This window comes from Artemia franciscana, chromosome 17, assembly GCF_032884065.1.
Source record: "Artemia franciscana chromosome 17, ASM3288406v1, whole genome shotgun sequence".
Lineage (NCBI taxonomy): Eukaryota > Metazoa > Arthropoda > Branchiopoda > Anostraca > Artemiidae > Artemia > Artemia franciscana.
In genome coordinates, this window is record NC_088879.1 from 32,800,098 (window position 1) to 32,816,955 (window position 16,858).

General features: G+C 35.7%; 1 protein-coding gene across 12 annotated transcripts in view; it reads right to left on the reverse strand.

Moving 5' to 3' along the window:
* Window positions 1-951: 951 nt before the first annotated feature.
* LOC136038156 (cubilin-like) overlaps window positions 952-16,858 on the reverse strand; it is a 321,162-nt gene continuing 305,255 nt past the window's right edge. For 8 of the 12 annotated variants that reach the window (XM_065721206.1, XM_065721204.1, XM_065721202.1 and 5 more), the window contains 4 exons: window positions 11,518-11,680; window positions 6,302-6,442; window positions 3,567-3,682; window positions 952-1,187 (listed from right to left, as the gene is read on the reverse strand). In XM_065721206.1, coding sequence (XP_065577278.1) covers window positions 1,044-1,187; window positions 3,567-3,682; window positions 6,302-6,442; window positions 11,518-11,680 — 564 coding nt within the window. In that variant the 3' untranslated portion in view covers window positions 952-1,043. Of the gene's footprint in view, window positions 1,188-3,566; window positions 3,683-6,301; window positions 6,443-6,471; window positions 6,623-6,705; window positions 6,982-11,517; window positions 11,681-16,858 lie in introns of those variants that run through there. The other 4 variants (XM_065721211.1, XM_065721209.1, XM_065721208.1 and 1 more) reach the window with 3 other exon arrangements.

The window sequence follows — 16,858 nt, forward strand, 5'->3', positions numbered from 1 at the left end:
AGTAGTGGTGGTAGTTGTAGTGGTATTGATAGCATGCAAACATTGCCTTTTTGATCATCCTCCTTATTATTTCCTGGATTTTCCAAATTAATATACTCAGTTATTCCTGTGTTGTATCCTTTTGACAATCCGTATTCACAAAACGTGTTTGGATTTAGTTCAACACTCCCCTCAACATTCTCTGAAAGTCTCATCTGAATATCCTGCGTCTTCTTGGAAAGTAAAGTTTAAACATGCATACCTTTCTCAATAATATATTCTAGGTGTAAACAATGAACGAATTGCCTAACTTACAGCCCTTGTCCTGAAGACTGTGGGGAGCTTGGCATCCCCAAAGACATAATTACTGGACCTTTTAACAAGGCTGAACAAATAACTCTCTAAAAATTTCGATCATGTATGTTTGGGGGAATGATAGGCTTGGGGGTACGAGGTTGATTGTCCTCCATTCGCTTTTGACTTATCAAAAGGGCACTAAAAATTCCAACTTCCAATCCAATGAGCCCCCTCTGGAGTTTGTATGACCACCCTTTCCATAAGAACCTTGTATGCCCTTGTTACATAACTTGTAATCCTTGCTCCAAGGGCTGTGGGGGAGGGGGGCGGTTGTCATCCTTATGGAAATAATTTTGGGACCTTTCAACTACGCTGAACAAAATGGCTATCTCAAAATTTTAATTAGATGTGTTTTGGGAACTTATGGGCGTGGGACGGGGGGGGGGGGGTCTTTTTACGCTCCAGTCACTTTTGAATATTAAAAAAGGCCCTTTTAATTTCTAATCGAATGAGCCTTTTTTGAAGTTTCTACGACAACAAATGGCCATCTCAAAATTTCTATCAGATACATTTCAGGAAAATGCGAGGTGGAGGGGGGGGGGGGGGTTATCCACCCTCCAATTACTTTGAATCTTACAACCTAATAAACAGCGCCTGAAAAACAATGATCAAAAATAGGGTATTAAGAAAAATTTAACAGAAACACAGATCTATAAAATTGTAATAAAACTAAAAGTCACGCTTATGTTAAAAGTAACGCTAGAAACCTAAGGCTTTGGTGGAGACTGAATCGGTAGTCCAATCGCTACAGCTTCAAAAGTGGCTCGCCAACCTGTTCCAGTGCTGTTCAAGCTTGTAACATATCGAACAAGAACAGTGTTAGAAAATCCCAAAAATATAGCTGGTGGTGTCTGCAATGAAGAATATAACATTTAAGGAAGTCATAAATTCAAATGTAATGAAAGTAGAAAAACGTGTTATACAAAGAAAAATCTAAGGAGATATGAATCCGATTCTGCTAAGGACAAGAAAAGGAAAAAAAAAAATTAGAGATAAATTAAAGATAACACTCATTTTGCACGAACTTCATGCATGATCAGGTACAAACATGCTGCCGCTTGGCAGTATGACCTCTGACCCTTGGAAATTATGTACATAGCTTTGATAGTTCTATTCCAACTGATTAGTTCAGAATTTTCGCTGGACATCATTTTGGAGGTATTTGAGGCAAAATTGTTGTTTGTCGAAAAAATTAACAGAAGTTGGTATTTTTATAATGCACCAGCTCTTTTCTTACTTAAAAGTGGCATCAAAACTTGAGAAATAGGATCTAATAATTTTCCTCTTTTTATATATCTGTTTTTGCATTCTGTATTTGCTTTAAATCGCAAACGTTATTTCGTATGATGTAAGGAGCAAGCTTTTACCCTTATTTTGACTTTTTCAATAGCTTATCAATTTTCAAGAAATACAGACTGTGGTAGGACCCTCTCTCACGCCCATAACGTCTTTTAATCATTACGAACCATATAGTTTTCAAATAGTAATCTTTACGATTTCAAACACTAACCCTTTCCGACTGCCATGTAGTCGTGTCCTATATTTGTGCCCAAAAGATTTATCTCAAACATTTCTAAAAGGGTCTAGAAAGTGAGGAATATTTGTCAATCCTTTGTTTATCTACTGTTCAAATAGTCGAGACAAATTTACATTATTATTCATCATGATTTAATCTTGGAACACAACCACCTTGATATCAGAAGGTAAAAATGACCAACTAGTAATAAAGTCCATTATTCCCCAAGACGTATTGCCTAGTGATTTTTATGGCAGACAAATTATTCAGCAACAAACAGTAATTTTTATATTCCTTGCTTTTTTTCAACGAGCAAAAAAGTGTTGTGAAAACTTTAAATTTAAAGGACAAGACAGAAGAGAATTACGCTTAAATGATATCCCATTTTTGATGGAAATAATGTTCTTCTGACTAATGGTTCTGACTAATAATTCAATGTGACCAGCTATGGAAAAAAGTCGAAGAAAAAGGTTGGAGCGATTGCTTATTAAGAAAAGCATTGATATTTTTTATTATTTGAAAGGGTGGATCAAAAATTTGAATGCAGGATTCCCCGACACGATTAATTCAGGAGATTACTTCCTTCCAGGCTTCCCTGCTTCTATGATTAGTTCCTTATGCAACCTTATTGCCTTAGGCAACTCCAACCTTTAAAAAAATACATTTTTCCAGCCAGGTTGAAAGTAAGGTGGGTTTTACTTTCTATTTTGCCCAAGCGAAACTTTAGTTAGGGCTACATGGAATGTGGCTATTTACTACGTATAATTTTTACCCATATCCCTGGATGTTCATCCGTTGTTGATTTTGCACTAATTGAGCTAGAGTTGTCATTTTAATATAGAATAATACTAAAAATACACAAGCCCAATCTCACCACAAGACCTCATCCCAGTGACTCAATGTCTTACCCAAACCCCCAATTTCAAAATCCGAACATGTATAAGGTTTTGTTCATTCGATGGCTAAAAAAGATCAATGTTCATTTTTCATGGTTAAATACCGTCCTTCCCGCGACTTCAACCGGGGCACAGCTCTAGCTTGGTCCAGGACTGAGAAAATGAGAAATTGAAAACATCTGTGTTCTTGGTTTGCATCCGTTTGACACCATCTCCACAATAGGGTTATACCATCAAAACTACCAGTGAAATTACAACCGATGTTTAAAGCTAGCATTGGTGATTTAACAAGCTAAAAATAGCGTCATAAATCTAGTGCTAAAAGTAAACAAAACATGGCCCCTAATTGTATTATGACTAAAAAAGGACGTTATAATCCCAAATTTCTGTTCAAATTAGCCATCTTCCGCTTTGCTTTAACTGTCAAGCCGGGAGAAAATAAAACAACAAAATAATATTCAAAAAATTTCTTATCCTACTTACTCAAGCCCCCTTCACATTTCTAAAAAATTCTTCCAACAAAATTACCATTTTAAGAAGACTCAGCAGATTAAACTGACAAAACAAAACTATTCGTGAACAAACAAAACAAATCTCCCATACTACCACTAACACCCGCGTCTAATACGTCACTAATCGAGGTGTGCGATATTTATTTTCTGTTATTAAACTTAATACTTGAATAAACCAAAACAGATCATCCGTTCTGGAAAGAGGTTCTTTAGACCATGATTTTCCTTTGAGATATTGACACTTTTTCTAAAACTCATCAGACTTTATATGTAAGTGAATTAAAAGCGAAATAGTTAGATACTCACTCTACCACAATATATTCCTCTTGATTGTCGTGAATCTGTGTTAGGGTTGTAATCGATTAGCTCAACGTAATCACTTATACATGATCCATCATCATTGATCGGAGAAACTTGGAAACCTGCAATGAATTAGAGCTTAGTAACTTTACAAATGGTCTTTAAAGGTTAATTTACAAAATTTTGGGTCTCAATATAGTTGGAAGCTTAAATGATAAACTTTGTCTTTCGATTCTTAGTTGGAGGTTTGGTCAAGAATATCTTCCTAGAACATATTCTGTGGGTATCCTAGGCTTAATAAAATAAAAGCTCTCATTAATATGAAAGAAAAGCAGCTATAGAAATTGAAAGAGTTTACTAAGAACTTTGCCAAAAATGTCGAAAATTTTGTCAAAAATAGAAAAAGGTTTTATAAAAACACTCATAGTTATATAATTTGAAAATTTAACGTCACAGATGTTTCATTCTGCTGTTCAATTATGCTAATTTTCTTGGAAAAGTTAACTTCTTCCCTAGCACCACTAAGTAAACTTGTTGGACTAAGTAAACTAAGTCCACAAAGTAAACTTGGAAAAAATTTAATGAAACCTCAGAATATCCACATGTGCATTAGAGAGGCTGAAACAAATCAAAGGTAATGAGAGAAGCAAAGAGCCCTTATGGAGTTAGTATGGTAATGCGTCTATACAGGTGTGGCTTGGTAGCCAGCTGAGCAAATCCATCACTGCTCAAATAGGTGTGAAACAAGGTTCTGTGCTTAGTACAGCTCTTTTCAATAATACCATCCGAACCGTTACTAAAAGTATACATTCATTTCTAATTGAGCCCCATATGGATGTCAATCGCCTCTGTTACGCAGACGATATCCTTCTATTATCATATGATCTCCAAGTTCTCCAAAGTACAGTTGACACAGTTTGCTCTGGTCTCAATGAGATTTGGCTTCAAGTCGCCTCCTCTAAAACTGAGCTCCTCGTCTACAGTTTGTCTCAACGACCTTACGTTATTACCAATACTGCCCCATAAACTATTTCTGCATTGTCTTCTCTGAATTATTTAGGTGTCCTGTTTGGATCGAATGTTAAAACTACTAAAACACTTGCTACCTCGTCGTTGAAAAAAAAGCTCTGAAAGTCGTACGGAGTGCTTGCTGGAATAAAAGGCCAGTTTCAAAAAATAGCCCTGGGAAGACTTTACAAGGCTTTTTTCGCCCCTCATGTCTTCTTCTTGGTCCCTTTGTGGAGTCTTTTTTACAATATCTGAGCAGATGAAAATTAGATTTCTATTCTTCCGTTTTTGGAAATATCTTCTGCAGGTGCCGCTTTGAACTCGCAACCGGTATATTTCAAGTAGATATGGCGTTTTTTATATTTCTTCAAAAATGGACCAGCTTGTGGACTAGTTCCGTAAGCGTCGAGAAAATATTGTCGACTTTCCACTTAACTGTATAGCTTAATTGTGTTGCTTAAATAGCTGAGATGTTATTTGTTTTTGTGTTTTTTCTAGTTTATTGTTTCCATTTTTATTTTATTTTTCTGTGTTTTTGTACTCCTCTAAGTGCATTTTATGTATGTAAAGAGGGTTTAAAATAAATCGTTATTATTATAGTGATTGGATAGTACAGAAAACTCTTGATAGGCCGTTGGCCCGAGCAATGCAAGTTCTTATTATTTATGGCTGAACACCCTTGCGCCGCCTGATTGAAGTGAGGACCTTTTCTAAGGGCCAAAGAGCCAAGCCCCCGTCTGTAGCGAGCAAAGGAAGTGTAAGAAAAATCGTCAAGTCACTAATCATGAGGCCAAAATGCTCCTCAGTTCTCATATTGTCATTTTAGCGAATTTTGTGGCTTGTACTTGAATGTATTAGTTCTAACTCATTCAAAACCAAATATAGTTAAGTTGTACTTATTTTTGTAAATGATTTTAAGGTTCACATTGACCTATATAATATTGAATAAAATTTATTCATTCGTTCATTATACTACTTTTTTTTTGTTCGATGTCATCCTCACTTTAATACGAGGTTTGTTTTTATAGGTTTGTTAGCAACGAAGCAAACAGTTCTTTCTTTTTTGGGTTATTATTAATTATCCCTTTTTTAAAATAAAATCATATTTCATTATCTGTAATATTTATTTTTGTCAATCTTGACAATTACTTTATAATAAAACCCGGATAAATTGTTTCAAATTTTTTACATTTATTTTTTGATCTCCTTTGATTGGATAAAAACGATTCAATAAAAAGTAATCCAATTCTTATTAGTAATTTGGGCGTTGACGATATAATTTCAAACTTAGAGATGCGGTATGGGAACAGAAAACATCCTGTGAAAACTGTTTGCCTAAAAGATACTTCGTCTCATTAATTGAGACTAGAAGTTCATGTGCCATCTGATTGACGCCAGGACCAGACCTAACAGCATTCTAACAGCAATAGGATCGAGCAGCAACTGAGCATTGTGAGTGAAGAAAGTCAGCAAACAAACCGGCAAATTAGTTTTTTTTTTCCCCACGATAATCAGCTCCAGATACTCCTAATGGCTCAAATTGCTTTTAGCTTATGCGTACGATGCGTGGCTAATGTACATTTACCCCCTCAGCATTTTCTTTTCAGATTCTTCACGTTGAATATATATTTTTTTCTGTTATTGTAAATCCGCCTTTTTGTTCTTTTTGTTTGTGTGAGTTATAAACACGTTAACGAACTAATACAAAAAGAAAAAAAGAAAGCAAATCATACTGCTAAATGAAAGCTTGACATGGTATCCAAGGGGCACACTAACATCCCATTGACATTCTGATGAGGCATTAGAAGGCATCGGATAAAAAGGACTAGTTATGGAACCGAAGGTGTTGTATAATGTACCACCACAACCTCTTCCTGCAAAAAAGGAAATTTCTAATAGACGTGATATTTCGGCATAATATTACAAAATACTCTATTAAAAGGGATAGGAAAGAACCACCCCCCCAAAAAATTATAAGGCATTATAAGGCATCGGATAACAAGGACTAGTTATGGAACCGAAGGTGTTGTATAAGGTGCCACCACAGCCTCTTCCTGCAAAAAAGGAAATTTCTATTAGACGTGATATTTCGGCATAATATTACAAAATACTCTATTCAAAGGGATAGGAAAGAACCACCCCCCCAAAAATTATAAGGCATTATAGGGCATCAGATAAAAAGGACTAGTTATGGAACCGAAAGCGTTGTATAAGGTGCCACCACTGCCTCTTCCTGCAAAAAAGGAAATTTCTATTAGACGTGATATTTCGGCATAATATTACAAAATACTCTATTAAAAGGGATAGGAAAGAACCACCCCCCCAAAAAATTATAAGGCATTATAAGGCATCGGATAAAAAGGACTAGTTATGGAACCGAAAGTGTTGTATAAGGTGCCACCACAGCCTCTTCCTGCAAAAGAGGAAATTTCTATTGGACGTGATATTTCGGCATAATATTACAAAATACTCTATTAAAAGGGATAGGAAAGAACCACCCCCCCCAAAAAAAACATTTAAGACGCCAATGCAACCTTTTCCTGCAAACGTAGAAAATATACATTAATGTAATATTTTTACCAAAAGGTGTAGGATGAATAAGGATTGCAATGAAAAAAAAAAAAACTTAGAATAAGGTACTGTAACAACTTCTTACTTGGCATAAAACTTTACTTTATGGGCAACTAGCACCAAATAAAATAATCTGAACATTTAGTATGATAAGGAAGGTCCTTGAGTCCTTTAATTTATCTAATTACTTTGTGTAAGTCATTTGTCAATATTTATTGATTGTTTCGCTTTATTTGACTGATTTAATTGTAAAAAAATGCCTACCTTTCATGTTGGTAAAGGTTAAAAAAGAACTCCATGCGGATATACATTTTAGGGGTGGGGGAAGATGTGATGGTTTGACTTCTGCCAACTATTTTACTACCCAAGATTGAGAATTCAAGAAACTACGGATTCAAATTCTTAAGTTCAAAACCTCAGATCATCCACGGACTCAAATTCTTTTCATTGACAGTTCAAGCATGAAAGTCATGCTTAGCCCCCATTAGCCCCCTCCTCAATACGTACCAACCTCAACGACTATCGTGAAATCGATAATTCAAGCTCTTTTCACGCATGGGTTAAATTGTCGAAATAACCAATAGGCCAAATTTTGTAAAACCAACCTTTATTTTAGCAGAAATGAATGTTTGAAAAAAACTTCTGAAATAATTTTTCTTATATAGTGAAAACTATGTACGCTGGCCATTGTTTTTTTTTTTTGAGCCAATAAACGAAACATAATAGTTACAAAATTAGAAAATGAAAAGTAATACCATTAAATGACACAATTTAACCAATTGCTTGAGTAAAATAGAAATAAGTTTTTGTTATTCTTGTGTCATGCGCATAGTTTTGGTAAAAAACAGCTGACAGGCACATTAAAAAAGCATAAAGCATATGACTTGCCGAGTGTTGGTTCCTACATTGGAAAAACTCATACACTAGAGACTATTTTTATATAATAGGTAGTATCTCATATATTCTTTTAATTTATATAAATTAGTGCACAAATCAAGGGTATTTCTTATGTGAAACAATACGAAGAAGCGTAAGACAATGAAAAAAAAGTGGCAATTCACAGCCTCGGTTTGGCCGTAGTACCACGTTTTCTCGTATTGTCAAATTCAGCCAGTGGGGCCTCAAGGGTTATTTATATTGTAAAAATCGTTGGTTGATAAAATAAACGGTTGCTTATAAAAAATATAGTATCTGAATTGCTGAGTGTGTGATTCAATTTTTGTCAATGTTGCTTTGGTTTTCATAATTTCGACTTTGGTATCTTGTTGGCAGGAACCAATACATCTACGCACGCTCCTCCTTCAACCCAATCTATTCAATGCTTCGCTCTTTACACCCTACAATGAAGAACCAAACTACTTATAAATCTTTTCTTATGATCTCTTCCAACCCCATTTAGGGTCAATCTATCTTTTGTTTGGCCCTAGATAGTCGGCGTAAAAGGACCATCTTTGGCTATATGTCATTCTTCATCTACAAAACGTGCCCTAGCCATCTCAATCTTCTGCTCAAAAGAGCCTTAGAAAGAGGTATAGAAACAAATTTTAAGCCATGAATACTGCCTAAAATGTATTTTTAGGAGTAATGGGCTGTTTCATTTTTATTATGGAACGTGATCGTCTCTTACTAGGTTGCTAGCTACCGCCTGCAACCCGGATGTAGTTTTTACTATGGGGCGTGATCGTCTCGTACTAGGTTGCAATCTACCGCTGCAACCCGGACTAGCTACCTCAGCAATCTGGATTTACTATAAATCCAAACAGGAAAAAGCCTGTGGCTTTTTCTTCTCGCTAGCTACCGCTGCAACACTGATTAGAAAATCACAAACAGGAAAAAACCCCATGGCTTTTTCTTATTTGGAATAGCAAGAGACAAACTTCAAGAATCAGGCAGCTAACCAAGTCCAATATGTGACATGGTTTGTTCTTTACTAGTTTTCTGCCATCTCTACATCCATGGTACCGACAAAACTTACATATTCCCATTTATGACTAACTAGATTGATCCTTTATAGCATTAAATAAAAAGATAAGTTCTTTTTATTGTGTTTCAAGTTTTTTAAGGTGTTGTGGAGGAGACACGTAATATTTCATGTTCGTTTTAATTTTTAATGCTGCTCATTACTTCCGGTTGAAAAAAAAATATTTGTTTTCTTATTGTTTTCTTTTTAAAAAATGCTGGAAAATTCTGCGACCCCTTCATGGAAATTCTCTTCCCTCATGATAAATTCCTCCATCGAAGATCCTCCCACGTAACCCTTCCCCCCAAACCACCCCCAACCCAACGCGAAAAAGTTTTCCTGAAAACGTCTCTTCACCTCATATTAACCATTACTATATGTAAACAATGGTCAAAGTTTTTAACTTGAATCCCTCCCCCGGGGACAGTGAGAGATTAACTTGTCCCCAAAGACATGGTTATTAAGTTTTAGACTAAGCTGAACAGAATGGCTATCTCAAAATTTTGATCTTGTGACTTTGGAGAAAAATGTACGTGGGAGGGAGCCTAGGTACCCTCCAATTTTTTCGGTCACTTAAAAAGGGCACTAGAACTTTTAATTTCCGTTAGAACGAGCACTCTTGCGGCATTCTAGGACCACTGGGTCTATACGACCACCCCTGGGAAAAAACAAATAAACACGCATCCATGATCTGTCTTCTGGCAAAAAATACAAAATTCCACATTTTTGTCGATAAGAGCTTGAAACTTCTAGATTAGTATTCTCTGACACACTGAATCTGATGGTGCGATCTTCGTTGAGATTCTATGAATTTTAAAGGGTGTTCCCCCGTTTTGTAAAATAAGGCAAATTTTCTCAGACTCGTAACTTTTGATGGGTTAGACAAAACTTGATGAAACTTACATATTTAAAATCAGCATAAAAATATGATTCGTTTGATGTAATTATTGGTATCAAAATTCCGCTTTATAGAGTTTCGGTTACTATTGAGCCAGGTCACTGCTTACTACACTTCGTTACCACGAACTGTTCGATATTATTCAAATTTTTTTTTTGTTAATTACAAAAGCACGTAGATGTGACAAATTCTTGAAATAATAACATAAGCTACTACAGTGTTATAAAAAAATGCAGCTTTCGTAAAAAATTTCAGCTACTTTTTTTTAATTATAAAAACTTTGTAACCACGTCAATGTCCTTTAAAGTGAGTCATTAAACAACTCTACGATGTTTCAGTACCAAGCTATATGAGGAGAAAAAAAAAGATGCCTTATATGCAGAATATCGTGGTTGCAGCCACTTTTCTTGATTTTCAAGCCAATATATTTCCTTCGTTGTTCAAGCCAAGGGACGGGTTTTCTATACAGGGATTGTGGGCTATTGTATTTTTTAGTATTGTACATGATCGTCTCTTACTATTTTACTAGCTACCAGTGCGACCCAGATACATTCAGTCAGACGGAAACCCAAAACAATCCGTAGCTAATTCTTCTGGAGAACATCTGAAAAATCTTTCTCTATCCTTCGAAGTACCGACGTTTCAAAACCGTGCTTGACCACTATCGTCACTGCATTTTCCAATATTCAAATCCCGGTCCGCAGATTTATCTTCCTATTCTTCCAAAGTTTTTTTCATTTGTGAAAAAACAACCCGAGTCTTGTCTATTCTGCTTTTAGCATCTTCGCAGCATCCCTCATCTTTACTAATTATACTGTCCTGGCAAGTGAAGCTAGCATATTTGATCAATCTTATCGCTACCCAACATCACCTCTTTATCTTTATTTATTTCGAATCTGTGCTATTTAGTCATCTTAACATTATTTTTGAACCCTGAACTCTCAAAAATTCCAACAAATCAGCAATGTTACTTTCCTTTTACACAGGTTTTGTTAAGCAAAAGGATTGACATTTTTGGAATCTTCTTTCTTTAACTGTTTACAAAAGTCTTTGAGCTATTTCTTTCACCTTAATTGCTATGAAAAACCAAAACTATCACGAGAGAAATATGGGTTAAATATCAAAAGAAATATAAAATAGCCCTGTTATATTGCACAATTCAAAACCGTAGTAAAATACCTGCTAAAACAATCAGATTTAACCAATTTATTAATCCAAAGCGTAAATTACCTGAAATTTATAATTGTAATAAATATACAAACATGTAATTCTAATAGAATAATTAGTGCTTAATTATAAGCTGCACCCAAAATTCAAATGTGCAGTCAAATTCTAATTAAGCAGATTTCATCAATATCCCACGATTGATTTATTTTTTTTGTTCTAAGAAACGAAAATTTATTTCTTTTAAAAGGTTTATAAAAATTTCTAAATCTCCCTCCCTTTATAGTTTTACAAAAGAAGTATCGTCTATAACCTTAATATAACATAACAATTTTAATTTATAGATAGAAGATTACCTTGAGAAGTCGAAGCATATGTAATATCATAGCCAGGTGTGGGCATATTAGAATTTAAGAACTCAATATAAACTCGGTTCCCTGTTGAAAATATTGGATTTGGTATTCCAAAACCACATAATGATCGAAGTAGAGGCGTATTTGGTGAGTCACCATCATAAAACTGAAAAAAGTAAATATTTCTGTTAATCGGTGCTACAATACTGAGTAATTGAGCCTATCATTGATTGTTTATAAATTAGAACCAGGACCATGTCTAAGAGGGATATGGGATACAAAATATGAACCGCTCCAATTATATTATATTTTGTTTTAGTTTGTAAATGTATGTAAAAGAAGCAAAAACTGGTATTTTCATGTCCCTCGAAGAAATTACGAACTACTTTCAAAGTTTATCATTTACTTATTCAGTCCAATTCAATGTATTTTTAATCCATAATAACATCCATAAAATCCATAAAGCACCAGTATATATATAGTCAACACTTAGTTAGAAAGTCAAAAATAAAAAATAAATAGATAATAATAAAATTAATTACTATTTTTCCTGGTTATTATACAGCTTAACAAAACTCGGAACAAAACTCTTGCAATATCTTTCATGTTTAGCGGGAATGGAAGTCAGTTTGGGGAATTTATTGGGATTTGAAACGGGACGGTCTATTGCGGGAGGGATAATAGGGTTCGGGGATGATGGAACGTAATTGGGGATCAGATAGGGTCTTGGTACCGAAACAAAGGCATGGGAGGTTTCTTCTCTCGAGTAATGTGGTGAGCTTGAACTTACCTAGTAGATAATTGTATGGAGCCTTCCCTTCACCATTTATGATTCTAAGTGTTCATTTTTGGGCATTTTCAATCACATGGATATGCTCTGAAGAAAGACCGAAATGCCACACTGGACAAGCAAAATCGAGCATTGGCCGAATAAAAGAATAAAGTTGGAGAAGGTCCTTAGGGAAGCAAGCAAATCTTATGAAAAGTTTTAGAAGGAAAATCGAAGAGAAAGCTTATTTGAGGATGTTTTGAACATGCGCATCCCACTTCAAGTCAGCAGTAATTGTCAGCCCAAGTATGTTTAATGCATCTGACAGACATTTTGGGAGGAATTAGGTTTGTTAAAGTGGGGGATAATTTTAAAGAATTACTGTCATAGCTGACGATTTATGAGGGTTTACTTTCATCTTCAACAAAGAAGCCTCCTGAGTGATATCGTCAAATGATGTCATAATTGAGCTTTTGATATTTAGTCGGCAAAGTGCAGACAGGTCGTCCACATACTTCCATCGCCCTGTGGGGTCAGTCATGAGGCTATTAACCATTATAAGGAATACAATTGGACCCATCAGAGTTCCATGGGGCACCCCACAAAAGATAGAAAGGGGGTCGGAATAAACATTTTCACATTTAAGCACTTGAGAACAAGTTGTTAAAAAGGAGGCTATAGTTTTAACTAGAAAGGGACTGAACTGAAACTCCATCAGCAGTTTATTTACAAGGATATTGTGGTCAATTTGGTCGAACGCATTTTGAAGATCAATTAATAAAAGATTAAACCAAGAATCGGGGTTTTTAAGATTTTTAAGAATGGTGTCAAGAAGACTAACGAGGTAGTGTGAAGTAGATGTCTCCTTCAGGTCTCCAGATTGTTGTAAGTCAATAAGTTCATGAATCTCTGCCTTTAACCAATTAGCTATGGAACTCTCGTACATTTTTGTAAATCTGGGGCTAAGGTGATTAGCCGTACTTCAGTAAAATTGTTCATGCCTCCCTTCTTTCGGATTTGAATAACATAGCCTAGCGTCCAGCACAACCAGTAACATCGAGAATTACTAATATCATTAAAAATAATAGCAAGGGGTATGCATAGTTTATCAGGGAATACTTGTATTAGGTCATTTGGGATAGCAATGGGACAAATACTAGTTTTTTTTAGTTTCTGTATTTTGTCTATTATTTGCATCACTGAAATTTCCGGGATTTTATCTTTTGGAGTTTCAGGGATTAGTTGGTTTTTGGAAGAGGAGAGAACGTTTGTAACAATGCTAGCTAAGTGTTTATTAAGCTCATTGGCTGTCTGTTCACGCGGTTCATCCAGAAGAAAATCAAGGTTCTTGCACGAGCGACTCCCTATTTCTTTTAATTTCTTAAACCATTGCTTAGGTTTGCTCTGTTTTAAGTAATTTAATTTATTTTTACCATAAAGAGAAGCAGCACGACGTATTTCCTTCTTTATTTTTTTACGGAGGGTTAAGGCTTTTTTTATTTCCGAGGCGAAAAAGGTTTAGTTGCAAATGGATTAGTCCTCTTAAATTTTCATTAATATAAGGTTTATCTGAGGAATATACCTTCTTGGTAGCCTCTAGGAAACAATTTTCGTAATTTGTCATTAAATTTCTTTGAAACAAACTAACCTTTGAATTAAGATTTACACACGACAAAATATTATCCCAACTCTCAGACGTAATCCATGATCCAACATAAAAAAAACCTTGATTTTTCATTGGCCGGTACGAAGACTCAGAAACGGAGTAATTTGTTTTAAAACCTAGCGGTGGTTTCAAATGTATCATGAAATGATAGCTACCACCGAGGGGGGAAGGGTGGTTGTAATATTGTAAAAGTTTTCAAGGTTGGTACAAATAACATCCAAACTGGTTCCACCAAGGAAAATCAACAATTCCTTAAGCTTCTGGTCTTTGCACAGATAATTAAGACTTAGTTCATTTGCGTCTCCTGCTATAAAGATGCCGGCATTTGGAAACTTTATCGTCACAAAGTTAAGACTTGCTTGTACCCTTTCATGAAAATTACGACGAGAACAACCATTCTGTCCGGGTAAATAATAAAATGAGCAAATTATTAAATTAGTGTAAGGCCGCGGTAGGCATTTGGGCTTAGTAGATATCCAAATGATTTCATCGCAATCACCTAGTCTTGACACATGGATAAGGTTAGGAGATTGACAATCCTTTGCGGAAATCATTAAATGGAGATCTGAATTTTGTGCCTGGACCTCAGTAACTGCAATTATATCAATATGGTTCAATTTTGCTGTTGCTTTAACTCAACTAACTTTTCGAAATTCAAACTTTCGGCGTTCGTAAGGAGGAAAACAGGGAAATGAAAACATTAAAATTAATGCTGGGAGTGGAGAGAACATCCCCTAAAAGTGAAATTCTATCATTCGGGGTATTGTAGGAAGGTTTGTCGTAAGGCTCCAACTCACCACCCTGGATCGATAGACTACTAAATCGGTTTTGAAGTGGGAGGGGAAGAGGTTCACTTTTAAAAATTAGGGTAAATTGAGAGAGCCACGGATAAAATTTTGCTCTTTTGTGGAATTTTCTCGTATTAAAGAGGGGAAACTAAATCTTTTACCTGAATAATTAGTAATTAGTAATTATTAGTAATTAGTAATTAGTGAAGCACTATCTGGTCTGTGGTTAGACTTTAAGAGTGAAGCTTTAAATGGGTAATGGGAAGGAGCAGATAATTTTTGGGGCGGACTATTTATTACAGGATAATTTTCGCATGTGGGCACCAGTCACACTGGTAGAGTAGCCAGGGATGATAAAGTGCAAGGGACGGGAGAAAAGTTTCCTGGTGATCCGAGAATAAATCAAATTAGGAGTGTTCTTTATATGGGGGGGGGGTAGGCAAGATGATATTGGCAGAGGAAAGTACGGTGAAGGGTGTCTGAGAGGGGAGGGATCGGGTTTGTTTCGGCAAATAATGGGTGGAGTCCAGAACCAGTCGGTAACTTCTTGGATGCACGGAGAGGAACAGAGTCGAAAGGAAGTGAATTTTGGGATGAATATGAGTAAGGGAGGGGGAGATTTGGTGATGGTCCGAATAAGTGATTTTGGGGATTGGGTTGACTGGACACGCGTAAGTACTTGGGGTGGAAGATTGGTTCGAGGGATAGATTCCTGTGGTATACTGCTCTGCATCAGGTATGGAGGGGGATAAGGCTGAATTACGAACGGAACATAATCTAGGAGAGGAGGGGGTCGTGAATACTTTCGGCGCCACCTTAAAAAGGTTGAGTTTTAAACCTACCCTCTACCCCTGATGACGTACGAGCAAAATTACACGACTTATCAATACAAAATAAAACAGAACACAGGTCAACATGATCAAAACTACACTTATCAGACACACAGATTCCCAAAATAAAATGGCGACAAATATGTAGAAACTTGCATAAAACCACTATTAAAATGATTACAGATCACATTTTTCTTTTTTCTTATTTTTACATTTCTTTTCCTTTTATCCTTCTCTTTCGTAATTTTTTCGAAAATAATAACAATATCATCGTCTGGTAAGGATCTCCTTAGTAACCTTGCTATTTCTTTCATTCGGTTCATTTATCACCTGATAATTTATGTAACAAACCGGAAGTCACTGAACCATTCACGACCTCAAGAACGTCCTCCGTAGTCATACTACAAATAAGTATTTTAATGCTCTCTTGGGATATTTTACATTATTGCTGGAGTTACTGAACTTTGATAGTTGATCCCCTAATGTAGTAATAATTGCTCCGTTGTTTTTTAAGTCCTCTTGTAATTTGGTGATTTTTGATTTTAGGGATCACTTGATTGTTTTGTAGAATAGAAAGTTCATCTTCCATATTAAGGCAATGGGAGTTATGGGAGTTGATATCTTCACTTAGTTTTTAAATTTTCATATCGCGTTCATGGAAAATATTGTTAACCTTTTTTTGGTCATTAATAAATATGTCAACTTGCTTTCTGAAATCTTCTTTGGCTGTTTCATGGTCTAAATTCTTCTCTAATTGTGAATTGTATTTAACTCGAAGATCAGCAAGCTGTTTGATAATATCTAACAAAGTCAGCACAAGGGGAGACTTAATTTTTTAAAACTGATTTTGGGGTTGTTGATTTTGTGACTTGGGTGTACAGTGGAGCTTAGAGCCAAAGTGTAGAGAAAGTGGTGTTAAAAGTGGTTCAGGATCATCATTCAGAGAACGGGGGAACTTTTCCTTATCTCGAGGACAAGGAGGGGCTTTCCCTAGGGCTTTTATTGTAGTTCTTCGTTGAGGACCGTCATTTTATATTCTCCTGTTTTCACTAAAATTTGCAATCCTACAGCTATCAGTTTAGTCAAGTGCTGAAATATGTCGTCTAGATTAGTGTTAGCCCAAAAATACAATTTAACCATATAACTCACATATTGGCTAATTTTAGCAGATATGTTTAAAAAGATAGGCTACGGTACTTTAAAAGATTACCTTATCTCGTTCCCTGTAAACTTTTGTATTTTGTGTGGGCGACAGTGCCGTGTGACAGACATGGGTGTACGTCGGGGCTTA